At 36.3% G+C, this 13,319-nt stretch overlaps 1 protein-coding gene across 6 annotated transcripts; it reads right to left on the reverse strand.

Moving 5' to 3' along the window:
• Nucleotides 1–2,914: 2,914 nt before the first annotated feature.
• On the reverse strand, nt 2,915–9,159 carry LOC104889276 (hypothetical protein). Of its 6 annotated transcripts, XM_019248674.3 has the most exons (8): nt 8,952–9,159; nt 8,198–8,367; nt 7,897–8,093; nt 7,644–7,742; nt 6,460–7,558; nt 6,114–6,372; nt 5,169–5,241; nt 2,915–3,502 (listed from the first exon to the last, which is right to left on the reverse strand). In XM_019248674.3, exons 2-8 carry the CDS (start codon nt 8,289–8,291, stop codon nt 3,344–3,346), a joined length of 1,980 nt encoding a protein of 659 aa, XP_019104219.2. In that variant the 5' UTR covers nt 8,292–8,367; nt 8,952–9,159; the 3' UTR covers nt 2,915–3,343. The 6 variants fall into 6 exon arrangements, with proteins under 6 accessions (XP_019104219.2, XP_048497558.1, XP_010672771.2 ...); XM_048641601.2 differs by having other exon boundaries at nt 6,114–7,558; nt 7,897–8,054; nt 8,198–8,306; XM_010674469.4 differs by having other exon boundaries at nt 6,114–7,558; nt 8,198–8,306.
• Between the last annotated feature and the right edge of the window lie 4,160 nt (nt 9,160–13,319).

Raw genomic sequence — 13,319 nt, forward strand, 5'->3', positions numbered from 1 at the left:
ACGCCCTAAGTAGAGCTTCAAAAAGTTTGGATATGTAAATGCTATCATGTTTACATAATTGACAGTACAAATCAAAACTATCATGTGACCATTTTTCCACGGGTATAGATTTCAGCTCCTGTAGCATGTAGATCTACTGTTTAATTTTTCATACTAGAATTAGAAATCTTCAACATTTAATTCATGGACAAAAAAAAAGATTTACCCTTGAGCATGATGAAGGACTCATAAGTCATATCACAGGTCTCCCGCTGCTGTGCTACACATGACACATCACCGCTTCCGGCTTCTATAGACTACATACTTGATACTCCGTATATAAAACCACCATGTGAGTTATGAGTATGTGACCGTTACTAATAGATAATAGTCGTGGTTTTCTTCTACAAACTTGTGAAGCTTACCCGTGCTATGCACGGGGAATGCACTCTTAATCTGCTACTCTTGTTCTACCATTTCTTTTCACTCTGTAAAAAATTAACCAATTCTATTAATGCCCGATTCATTATTAAATATTCAACTGATTCTTTTTTTTTTTACCTCCCAATGAACCTCAAGGAAAATCCCTTGAAAAAAAAAACCTCAAGGACAATAAAAATTGCAAATGGGGGAAGGGGGACTCAAACACTCAAACCTATGATCTTTCGAACACAAGTTTTCATTCTTAACTACTAGGCTAAGAGTAGGGATTGTAACTCAATTCAGATCTAACTTTGGTTCGCTCTGTTTCAAAGGAAAAAAAATCCGAGCTGACTCCGAAAAAAATAATTCGAATTCGACTATGTTTATAAAGTCTGACTCCGAGTAGGAGAAAGATCGGAGACGGATACCATGAAAATTCAACATACATATGACTCTGACTTTGAGACGATTAATTTTATTTGTATTATGTTGTATACTCTTACTTTGAAGTAATTTTATTATATAAAAAAATTCATAAAAAAATGTTTGTTAAAAAATAATAATAATTAGATTATTTGTCATGATTTTTCATCATATACCCCCAAATTTTTTTTTTCACTATATATCCTTGATGTTTTCAAAATCGTCATATACTCCCCAATTTTATGATAGTTCACCATGTGCTCTCAATGATTAAGGACTATAACTTTTTTTTATCATTAACCATTGATACCATATTAATATAGCCGGCAAAATAGGCTCGTACCCGTTCACCCGATCCAAAACCTAGTTTTCCATCCGAAAATAATGACCCAAAATAGGATCGAAACCCGAATAAACCGACCGAACCCAAATTAAAATAGACTTGAATATAACATGAACCCGAATATATCCAACTCGAAAGTGACCCGACCTGAATTGACCCGATAATGATGACCCCAACCCGAACACGACCCGAAAAGTTGTCATATTAGTTACTTTTTAAGCAAATTTAAGGAAAAAATTGTCATATGATTCAGCCACTTTCAATTAATTATTTAACTTACTCTCATTAGTTTTATATGTGTTTTATTCATTTGCGAGATATGAAACCCGATTTAACCCGACCCGACATGATTTGGAATCTCATGGACCTGAGGTGGACTTATACCCGAACGGACTCGACTCGACCTAAACATAACCCGAACACAAAGTTGACCTGATTGTGACCCGACCCGTTTGTCACCTCTACATATTAAACCTTAACTAATTCCTATTCCACTCGTTTAACCTAACAGATTAGCTTTGAAACAGCACGTATGGCCAAAGAAGAAGGAACAGAGTTTTGGAGCAAGAGTGATTAAAGGGTTCACTTATGGTGTTTAAATGGTGGTCATATTGAGATTAACGACTCAGATAGAGGTTGTTAGGATTTCGTAACGGAATTAGAGGTTAATGACTAAAAAAGTTGAAGACCATTAATCATCTGGTGAGTTTTTAAATAAATGAAGGGTATGTGGTAAATTTTGAAAAGTGCAACTATATATGGTGAATAAAGAAATTGATCGGGGGTATAAAACTTTTATTTGTATTATATAATATTTTTCTATTTTTAGAAAATTGGGTGGGGAAAAAAGTCGGATCGGAGTCATATTTTGAAAGTCAAGGTTGAATTTAAAATCCGATTTCTTGTAAGATCATAATGGGATTATGCATATTCTGGTCCAAATCCGATCCGTTGTCATCCCTAGCTAAGAGCCCAATACCTCGTTGGTATTCGACTTTTGTTATTTGAAATAATTCCAACTATTGAAAGTATGCTCCAAAAAGACTTTGATATGACATGTGGATGATCGAAAAAAGTACGCTTTATTATAATTATAAAGCCGAATAGTTTTTTTGAAGGGAATTATAAAGTCAAATATAATTTTATCACTTAGGTCATTTTGAAGGTTTCTATTCAAGCTGCCTAAGATAATAGGGGTAAAGCTCCAATTTTTATTTTTTTTACATATTAACTAAAACATCAAGTTACAAACTAGGAATCTTTCAAAAAAAAAAAAAAAAAGTTACAAACTAGGAAGAGAAAACACATACATAACGGCTAGAGGCATTACAGCCTGAAAAGAAAATACAAGTACTTCGAGCTTTTTTTGATTTTACATCAATTTCAAAATAAAAGGAAAGAAAAGCTCCAATTTAGTGCTTATAATTCTCTGAAAGTACCCTACAAACAATTTTAGGTTTTTTTTGGAAGTTTGATTCTATTTATATATTCTTTTTAGCATAAACATTTTAAGACCGTAGCCAAATAATACCATAGTCTTTTAGTGTAATTCTTAGTGAAAGACAACATTAAAGATAATATGAAGAAATTTATTGTTTGGTTTACTTAATCTATAAGGTGACATTATTTGGGGTAATCAACAATAGAAGTTGTACCCAATGCAAATCGAATTGGAGATCAGCATAGAGCTGCCGCTTTCCCCCCATGAGGTGAATAAATCTATTTCACATTACCCTCAACTCTTGATTATGCCTTCTCTAAATTCAAAAAAATATACTCCCTATGTTTGTTATTAATTGTTACATAGACCCCATCAAAGTATGTACAAAAAAGGCAAGAACTATGTCTCAGTTGCCATGAAAAGTCGACAAATACTTTCCCATAAGCTAATCGCCTTTCCTTATGATTGGAATAAGACATAATGTACATAGTAACCTAACTTAGTTCAAAAAAAGGTTGGATAATTACATCATTACTCGCAACTTGATGGCAAGAAACTTCAAACACCATGTTCAAGTGACGATAGCTGAACTACTTCTACAAAGAGATCTTGGAGGCTACGCAAAAAGATTCTTCGACATCTATGTATGCAGAATAACCTCTGGACCAAAAAATGCCTTCAAGCATGCTACAAAACAGAGCTACTTACAAAAACAGCTCACAGAAGTTACAACTTCAATTCTTCACTTTAGGGCTCGTTCCACGCGTAATATTCCTCCATTTATCCTTGAGGTCTATAGCTGTTCGACCCTTCTGAAAAACAGAACCTCCAAATTCCAAAATGCTTTTCCACGGGGTAGCTCGACTTCCCCCCTGATACAGTTCTACCCCTTTCTGTGCAAAAATTAGCCACGATAAAAAAATTAAGAATGACATAAAGCAATGAAGAATGTACAACAGCTATTGCTTCTCATAGGTGTATCAAGTTCTACCATGAGAATGAAGCTTAAGATTAATTATCCTGCATTACAGTGTTTAAATAACAAGTTCGTAGTGAGGGAGAAGAAAGGGAAGAGCAGAGAAGAAAAGGGAGGGAAGGGAAAGGTTTTGCTTCCAAATATTTCCAACTATGGAAGGATTACAAGAGAGAAGGAAAATGGATCCATCATATTCTTTTTACTCACCCTCGACCCTAATAGTTAACATCTAAAAGAAGGGAAAATTAATCCCCCACTCTGCAGTCTCCCTTCTCTCACCATTCCTCCATATCCCCTGATCCATATTATCAATAACTGTTCCATTTCAATTTGACATGAAGAATCACGGCTTGTTCAATTAACATGACTTGGTACCCCATGGAACATTGTGAAAGGAAGAAAACCACCTAGTCATGTATACATAATATGAAAAAGATCCAGTAAAAAGTTCTTCAAGAAGAGAAGGATACTTGTGCAACTGTGTAGAACTGAATCTGCACATTTTTTGAATTAAATATGCATATTTATTTTTCAAGTTAAAAGTAATTTCTCTAGAAAAAAGATACACATTCAATAAAATGCACAAGATGAATTTTTTTTGCACGTTTTACTTAAAAAGTCTGCACATTCAGCTCAAAAGTTATGCAACAAAATCCTACTCATTTTAAGAACCTTCTAGCTTGATCCTGATAAGTTTAAATATATGTATAGGATTTGAAAGAGAAAGAGCTTAAAAGAAGCCGTTCATTTCTTAGTATGTATACCTCTCACTCACATTAATGAAATAAAGAGAATAGCTAAAATAGCAAAATCATTGTAGCATACAAGAGAGAAAAAAGGGGATAAGGCCGACAAGAATGCATTTACCAAATTACTCTTCCCCTCCATTGTTTCTAGGAGACAATTTGTAATACGTATTTCTTAATAAACCTAACGACCTTTCTCCCTATCCCGTCATCTTGGAAACATAATTTCTTTTACGCATAGTACACTCGATTTACCAGAGCTTAGCTCCAACTACATCCGGATTGACCCGTGTTGCACACTTGCTTTGGGTGGGTGAGTCTCCCAGTCCCAACAAGAGTTTGACCTCCCTTAAGCGACATCAAGTTGCTTACCACTTTTTGGTCATCTTGGAAACACAACGAGCTGTCAGAGTGCCATCTGACTAAAATTTCTAATTTTGTTTTCCCCATAATGCCCCCACTGAAGTCGGTAAGAGTACACATTTAGAACAGATTTTTGGGCTGTAGCTTCAGCGGTTTTCTGATTCCATCAAAAATTTGGAAGCTCGGAGAGGTTGTATTCATAACAAAAGTACAACTGTTATTAGGCTATTAGCTAGCTAGTTTTCTTACTATACATAACTTCCAGAAATTCATAAATATATTTAATCAAAAACCTTGTACAATGATGTAGAAATCATGAACTAATGGAGTGTGAGAAAGTGGAAGTAAAAGATAAAGTGTGGAAGAATAACATCAAACAGAGCAAGAGGTATTAAATCAAATGCTTCAGACAAAAATCAGGAAACAAAGAAAATCAGTATGAAGGTAACTGATATGATCTCAGGCAAAACGTACCTTCAACACTGCTTCCTCCTCTGCTGTCCAAGGGACCTTCTTTCGTCTATATCGTGGAGTTCCTGGAATCTCACTGTAAATTAAACACGTCATCATTCATATAATCCAGCTAGAGACCACCCTCTAATTTATCCCACACCTAAGACATCCAGGAAAAGAAAGATACAGGTGCTCAAACAGCATTGATACTGCACGTTACAAACATATTCGCAAGCAATACCACAATTTACATAGGCCCACTCCCAAATCCCAATGAATTGAAACAGAAACTACTTGAGCAACCCCCCCCCCCTTCCCCCCCACACACACACACAAAAAAAAATCAAATTGAAGAAGAGAGCTGCAAGCAACCCACACAACGTTGCGGCAAATTAGAATCTATCTTAAAGCAACAGAAAAAATACATGAGATGCTATAAATCACTCATTGTCTAATATCCCACAACCAAGGGATGCAAATTTCCCAACAAACATTACCACCACCACCAGTGTGGTCAAATGATTCTGTAATCAGTAGGATCCAGAAATGACAGCATGCAATCAGGCACTACCAATAACATATGAAGACCATAGTAAAGGCACTACAGATTACAGAATGTTTTAGAAAATAATATTACCCAAGGAAGAACAAATAATAACCAAGACTATTAATTCGGTCACAGCTACTATGCAAGAAAATTTACAAACTCCTTAGACCTAAACCAAAAATACATCATAGAATGAGGTCACAAATTGAAAAGCATCACTATGAATATTAATGTTGGAAGTATTAAAGTTGCCAATGAACTTGCTTGCTAACCAAGAAGACTGACAAATAATTGAGTTTAAGCACACCATATAACAGCATATAGCATACTGATTTCGTATTAACACAACAGCCAACACTGACACATACTAAAGGATTACTAGCAGCTGCAATGATGAGAGATGTGTAGAAGCTTCTCACCGTAGAGGTGTAGGGGATGCAATGGGACTGGTACTAACATCCCTCTTATCTTCGTGTAGTCCATCTGAATCACTAATTGATTCAGATGAATTATCTCCATGAAGCTCAGTAATTTTACAGCTCTTGCTTTCTCTCCGAGTTTTTAACTCCTTATCACTAGACAACTTGGCACCGACCCGACCATGACCATCCTGTCCCTGGTTCCAGATTAGAGATGGGTCTCTTGAAAATTGGATAATTATCTCTGCACCTTGTCTGTCTTTAAAAGAAAGCTTTTGTTGTGTACCCATTAAAAATCCATTGACATCCATGCAGGTAGATGAGTGCGAAAGCTCTAACTGTTTACCTGTTACGCTCCTCTGAACAGGCTTAGCAGCTTGAATTACAACATTAGCACCTTTTTTCAGCTCATCTTTTTTATCAACATTCCTTCGTCTGTCTTGGCTGACATTGTCCCCTGATGATGTATCACTATCATGCTCTTGCTGGTCATCGCTCCTCCCTCCAATGAAAAGCGAGAGCTCTTTCCTTGCTGAAGAAACTTTTTCCTTGGCTCTAACATACTCTGCAATTGCACGAGAATATACACAAAATGGACAGTAAAAGTTTCCTTGACCATCAAAGTGGGCTGAGGAACCCAAGCAGCTCTCATGAAACAATAAAGGACAGCTACTAGCACTACAAGATAACAATTGGCCATCTTTATTGCACTTCATACAAATATTTGCCTCTGTCTCGGACATTGCGAGGAAGTTTCCAGTGAACACACAATGAGAACCCAGTAAATTAGAGTTTTTCATGGCAAAATCAGTCTCTTCACGGCAGTGGTAACCAATACTTGGTGAAAGTTGTTGCTGTAAATGACTTCCCTCATACTCTTTGGCCTGCTCGTCAACATCTCTCCCATATGAATTCCCATCAAGTATTCCATTTGCATTCATGACTTCATGATACTGTCCGTGTTCTGTGCCATAACTCATTTGATTGCTACCAACAGGAACTGTATGCTGTTGCTTAGACTGGTCCAATTTAAGCTTCTTTCTAGGGGTAGCATGAATCTCTTGCACATGATTATCAGCATGAATCTCTTGCACATGATTATCAGCATGAATTTCTTGCACATAATTATCAGCATGAATCTCTTGCACATGATTATCAGCATGAATCTCTTGCACATGATTATCAGCATAAATTTCTTGCACATGATTATCAGCATGAATCTCTTGCACATGACTATCAGTCTGAATTTTCTGGGAACATGCAGGATCTTCTGCTAGCATGGTTTTATCACCATGATCACCTTCATCGCTCCTTAATTGGGGGGATGTTGGATCACCACCATCGAAGGGAATATTTAACACACATTGATCTGGAACAGCAAGTCCGCTAATTTCCTTCAAGGAATCAGCAAGTGAATGGGTACCTTCTAGAATCACATCCTTCAACTGCTCAGCAGAAAATAAATGCCAAATTAAAACTTCAAAGGACAGTTCCCACAAAATCAGACAAGAAAAAACAAATCATTGTTACCAATTCTAGTGTGGATTTTGGAAGATTTGCTCTCTTGTGCTTGACAAAAGACTGAACATCCCACTTCAACTCATCCAGCATACCCTTAGAAGCTGAAATCTGTATGATGATAAGATTAGCAGCCAACCAAGAGAATGATCATACAATTATCTTTCCTCCAATACACTTATGTCTAATCAACAAGTCACCTCACTTTTCTTTGTACTTTACAGCCTTCGTGGCTCATATGGATTAAAAAAAAAAAAAAAGTCACCTCACTTAAAATGCATGGAAGGACAACTTCACAGGTCTCTGCTGGATCAAACCGAATTTTTGACGGGTCATGCACAACATTATTCTCACCCGACACATTTGGAGGACCACATAGTCCCTCCAAGCACCTCAATGCAGCAGCTTCCATTGCTACTTTCCCTGAATTTCCCGATAATGGCGGCGCCTTTGACATCAGATCTGGAAAATCATTCCATGTCTCTAAATGATATTGAAAAGCTACAGAAGTTAAGGGGAGGGGGGAGGGGGGAGGGGGAGAGAAATTTATATTGGAAGCAACTCACCATATAAAAGAGTATAATCAACTAGCTCAGACTTTGCTAGGGCTTCAATAACCCAACTCCAGGCAACTGTAGAGTTAGACATCTCTTCTTCCATGTGATGAATGCTTTACTATTTCCGAAACTCCGGCAAATAAAAAAAAGCTTCAGATTCAGCTTGGGAACTACTGGGTCTGTTTAAAACTTTGAATAATACAGAATTCAGTTCCACAAGCCGGAAATTGTTACAAATTTACTAAATTTGCAACCATCTCAATCAAATTTAAGTATTTTTTGGTAGCATCAATCCTAGCCTCAAACAAACCATTTAATAGCACAGAAATCACAAGTGGGTTATTCACAAAACACATAAACATGAAGAACATGAATAAAATCATACATAAAAACTGAAAGTTTGTATTTTAATTCGTTCAATAAACAACACATAAAAAAAGATAAGTAGATAACTTTCTTACTTAAAATTCAGGCGGTATTGCATTAACAACATTATGAATTTGACGGAAGAAATAGAATGAGTAATTAAAAAGCAAATTTGTTCAAGAATTTTGGGTCATGTAATATTCATCAAAGGGGTATCGCCGAAAAACTAAACCCTAAATGCACATTCAATTACAGACGAAATGCAGCAACTTGCAGAACATCAATGATATACCCGACCTTTAGTTTCAAAAAGAAATTAATTATATAATTAGGAAAATTGATGAACATGTTTAATCAAAATTTAATTGCAGAGTTAAAGAGTTTTTTCATTGTTCACCTGGTTGTAGAAATGGAGAAATGAAGACGACAAGAGAAAAAGAGTTGAATTTCTCTTTCCTTTTTCACAATTCACAAACTTTGAGTATCTTACTCAGTGTTGTATTTGCACATACTTGAAATCACCATTTTCATTTCCTTGCTTGCGGAAGGTTAAACAAATTTCACTCTTCACCGGGGTTTTTTATTTTTTTTTTGGACGGAATCTGAACTTTTTTTTTTTTTTTTTTTTTAAAGAAGGAAAGGAAAAAACTAGGGAGGATCTCAAGATTTGGGCCACCCTAAAGCATCATTGCGAATGATTATAGAGAAAGATAAATCAGAAACATCAAACCAGTAGGTAGTTGAAATCGTCGAATGACCACAGTGAGCCATCCAGTCAGCTGCCGCATTAGCTTCCCTAAAACCATGACTCACTTGAACATCTTCAAACTGGGCCAAATCTTTTGCTGAATCGACTATAATTGAATGAATCGTCCAAGGGATCTTCCAAACCTGCTTAATAGCATTAATAACAGCCAAATTATCCCCTTCCACCATTAGCTTAGTAATTCCGAGATATCTAGCCCCTCTAATACCTTCCCGGAGACCCATAGCCTCTGCCTCTAAAATAGATGCATCTACATCTAAAGTCCCAGCACCACATAACTGGATTAAACCTTCTGAATCACGAATAACAAACCCAAAAGCAGCTTGCCCACTTGCCAACTTTGACCCATCAAAATTTAGCTTAGAATAATCGGCCGAAGGGGGGATCCAAACTACCTGATCCCTTATGACCCTCTTCCCTTTGCGACCTGCCGAGAGCGAAAAACTAGAATCCACTTTTGCTACCACAGTACCTGAAATAGAAAGATTATGAACAAAAGCTTTAACCATCTGACTAACCTTAATTTGTCTAGGTTCAATTAGCGAATTGAATTTTACAGAGCTGAATAAAATTTTCTTGAACGGAATTAAATTAAATTTTCATTTATTAAGTCCGAAAAAAGGAACTTTACTTTTGCACCACCTGAATACCTTAAGGAGGTGTTTGGTTCATATAGTGGTATGGGTTTGGAATCAGGAATGAAACCAAGATGGTATAGGTTTGGAACTTGATACCTAATACCATGTGTTTGGTTTTATTTGGGAATGAATTTTTTTCTTTTATTAGATACCTTGAGGTATTGGTATGAGTCATACTCACCTACCCCCTTAGGTTTCTAAACCCCACACCTTATGGGTTTGAGGTATTGGTTTTAAATCTTTTAATTTTGTAAACAAACACTAGGTATGGGTTTTGCTCATTCTAAACCCATACCTCATACCAAAATCATATGAACCAAACACCCCTTAAAGGGTTTTTACCCTAGGAAATTTTTTTTACGTCATATACCTCGTAAGTTTACAAATTCACCATATACTCCCACTTTTGAAAAAATACATCCACTTTTCCTTAATAACTAAGGATATTACCATGTTAACGTTTGTTAGTCATTACCCTAATTAACTAACCTAAATTTATCCCTAGCCCTAAACCTTAACCCCTAATCTAATACCATAACCTTAACCCCTAACCCTAACCACCCCTCCCCCACCCTTACCCTTTCCCCCCACTGCCCCACCACCCCAACAACCCCCCTCCCCACCACCCTCGAAGCCCCCCTCCCCGAGGCCCCCCTTCCTTGCAGCCCCCTTCCCCTTCCCCCGCAGCCCCACAACCCCCTCCCCTTCCCCACAACTGTCTCACCAGCCACGTTTTGTATAAGATTATCGTCCACCTCAGCACCGACAAATGGAGTATCCGACATCGGAGCTGCGAATGTGGAAGTTTGAAGATTCAAGCATCGATTGTGTTTTGAATTTCTAATGGGAGCTTCTAGAGCATTGCTGAATTCGAAAAATCTGAGGTGAAAAAGTCCAAAAATCAAGGGGGTGCGACGGTTGCGGGGGAAGGGGAGGGGAGGGGGGTTGCGGCACTGAGGGGGAAGGGGAGGGGGACTACTGGGGTGGTGGGATAGTGGGGGAAAGGGTAAGGGGTGGGGGAGGGGTGGTTAGGGTTAGGGTTATTAGTGTATTAGATTTAGGAGTTAAGGGTAGATTTAGGTTAGTTAATTGGGGTTAGAGGGGGATTTAGGGATAATGTTTAATGGAGTTTAATGCCCTTAGTCATAAAGGGTAAGTGGATATATTTTTTTAAAAGTAGAGGGTATATGGTAAATTCCAAAAGTTAAAAGGGTATATGGTGCAAAAAAGATTGTCAGGGGGTATATGGTGAAAAAACCGTATTTTAAATTTGGATCGCATTTTTGTAACTTTGGACACTATTTACTATTGTAGAAAAAACTTCAATAATTATAAAAGAAAAAATATGGTTATGTACGATTTTATTTGATTGGTCTTAATGTGTAATATATTAATAGTTAATTGTTATTAATATAATGAAAGAGCTTTAACGTCAGATAAGTGAATCAATTTCCACATAAAGCAGAATGGGCTTAATATAGTTATATAAAAGTAGTACTTGATAGTCACGTGGGTATTTAAAAAAACCTTGAGCGATGTATGGATATAAATATATTTGTTTTTTGAATTGAAATTGTATTCAATAATATGAAGCACACGACACCTACAATAGAAATCCAAAACCAAAAAATGTAGATCAAATTGAAAAAAAAAAAAAAATTCTAATATGGCGAACCACGATTGTTGGGCAGAAGCCAAAAGTAACCCGTCGAAATACCATCTTTTACATCGTTGTCTGATGCAACTTGTACAAGGGGGTATAATGATCTAATATAGTTTTGATGTAGAATTAGAGTTAATCTAATCGATTGTACGTGAAATACTGACCGTCATTGTAATCCCGCACAAAATCCTATCAACTTACAACGGGAGTCAGGATCTCAATTCTTCTAACATACAAGAAACCACACTAATGCACAATAGTGAAGGGCGTGATTACAAAACCCATAAGTTATAAATAGATGGGACTTGTTGAAAACAACGAAAAAAAGTAAGAAAACAAACTAGAAACTACAAAAGAAGATAGAAAGAGGCTTACGATGGACGAAAATATCAATAGCACCCTCTCTAAAGGCTTTTCTGTGAAAAGAGAAGAGAGAGAGGAGAGGAGTGAATAGCGGCTAGGTTTCCTTTTTTGTTGTATGGGTATATAATAAATCTTTTTTGACCATATGAATCCTTATTTTGGCCAGCTTCATTTGCGAACACTTGTATCGTACAATTGCTTCTTTTTTAAAAGAACATTTTTTATATTTTCCCTTATATCTATTTTTTTCCTTTATCCCACTTATTTTAACCCTTACTTTACTTTTTGTGAACTTGTTCACGTGTAATCATTAAATGTCATTTTTCTAGTCGTGTTAAGTGATACTATAAGAGTAAAATAAAAGGTAAATTATTGATAGATTAATATTCAGCAAATTATTTATGATTTTTACTATAATGTTGTTTGAAATTATTTTTTTCGAAATGATATTTGTATATATAAAGTATAATAATTAGAGGTGAATTATAAATAAAAATTATTTAGTGTCAATAAATTTCTATTGTTTTGATATTTAGGAAACAGAGTCAAATCAGTTTCTAGTTAAGCAAGTGTGGACCAAAAATTATTATAATTGTTATATTTTGAAACATGTATATAGGATGTATTGCGCATTCTTATGAGATGCTTTTATTTAATTATATGGAGTAGCCTTGTGTGTTTGTGTGTGTGTGTTTTTTTTAAAAAAAATCTAAGATGCACTGTTTGTGTATTTTTGTTCTACATGGTACCCTTCACATTTTCAATACCCTTGTGCTTAATTAGGGAGGGTTGAAGCAATCGGCCTCTAAATTTATCTCTTAACCTTAACTAAGGTATGCGCTGAGGAATTTCTTCTTCTCGTTACGACCTATCTCTCCGAGCCTATTTAGACGACTCTCCGGGCTAGAGAGGTCGTCCCTATCGTCCAATCAACCTCGTACAAAGACACAACGACATCAACTGCTAAGACTACGGGCACTAATAAGCATTGTATAATGCGGCTAAAAGAAGTTTGTCTTACCGTGCTTCAAGCGTAAAGAGAATAGAAGCACTCAACTAGTTCTTGAGTTCCTCTTTAAAGTCTCACGTCGAGAAGAGACTCTCAGGGAGATCAAGCACGAGAGAATGGGAGCAACATAGGCGAGGAATGTTATATTGAAAGGCATTTATCTTTCCCTTGTAAAGAAAATTGCTTATAAAGCAAACTTCATCCATGTGAACATTATTGGTCATTGTTAGAGGATATTGGACCGTAGGTCTATATCTATGGGCAAGCCCCATTAGGTTAGTTTTATTAGGTTAAGTTTTTATGCTATGTTCTATATATAAGTAATG

This window comes from Beta vulgaris, chromosome 3 (assembly GCF_026745355.1).
Source record: "Beta vulgaris subsp. vulgaris cultivar EL10 chromosome 3, EL10.2, whole genome shotgun sequence".
Classification (NCBI taxonomy): domain Eukaryota; kingdom Viridiplantae; phylum Streptophyta; class Magnoliopsida; order Caryophyllales; family Amaranthaceae; genus Beta; species Beta vulgaris.

Coding starts and splice junctions, on each gene's coding strand:
- LOC104889276 (XM_010674469.4), bottom strand. CDS start 8,291: ATGGAAGAAGAGATGTCTAACTCTACAGTTGCCTGGAGTTGGGTTATT. Junction 8,094..8,197: donor TGATTATACTCTTTTATATG/GTGAGTTGCTTC, acceptor ATGATTTTCCAG/ATCTGATGTCAAAGGCGCCG. Junction 7,559..7,643: donor CAAAATCCACACTAGAATTG/GTAACAATGATT, acceptor TCTGCTGAGCAG/TTGAAGGATGTGATTCTAGA.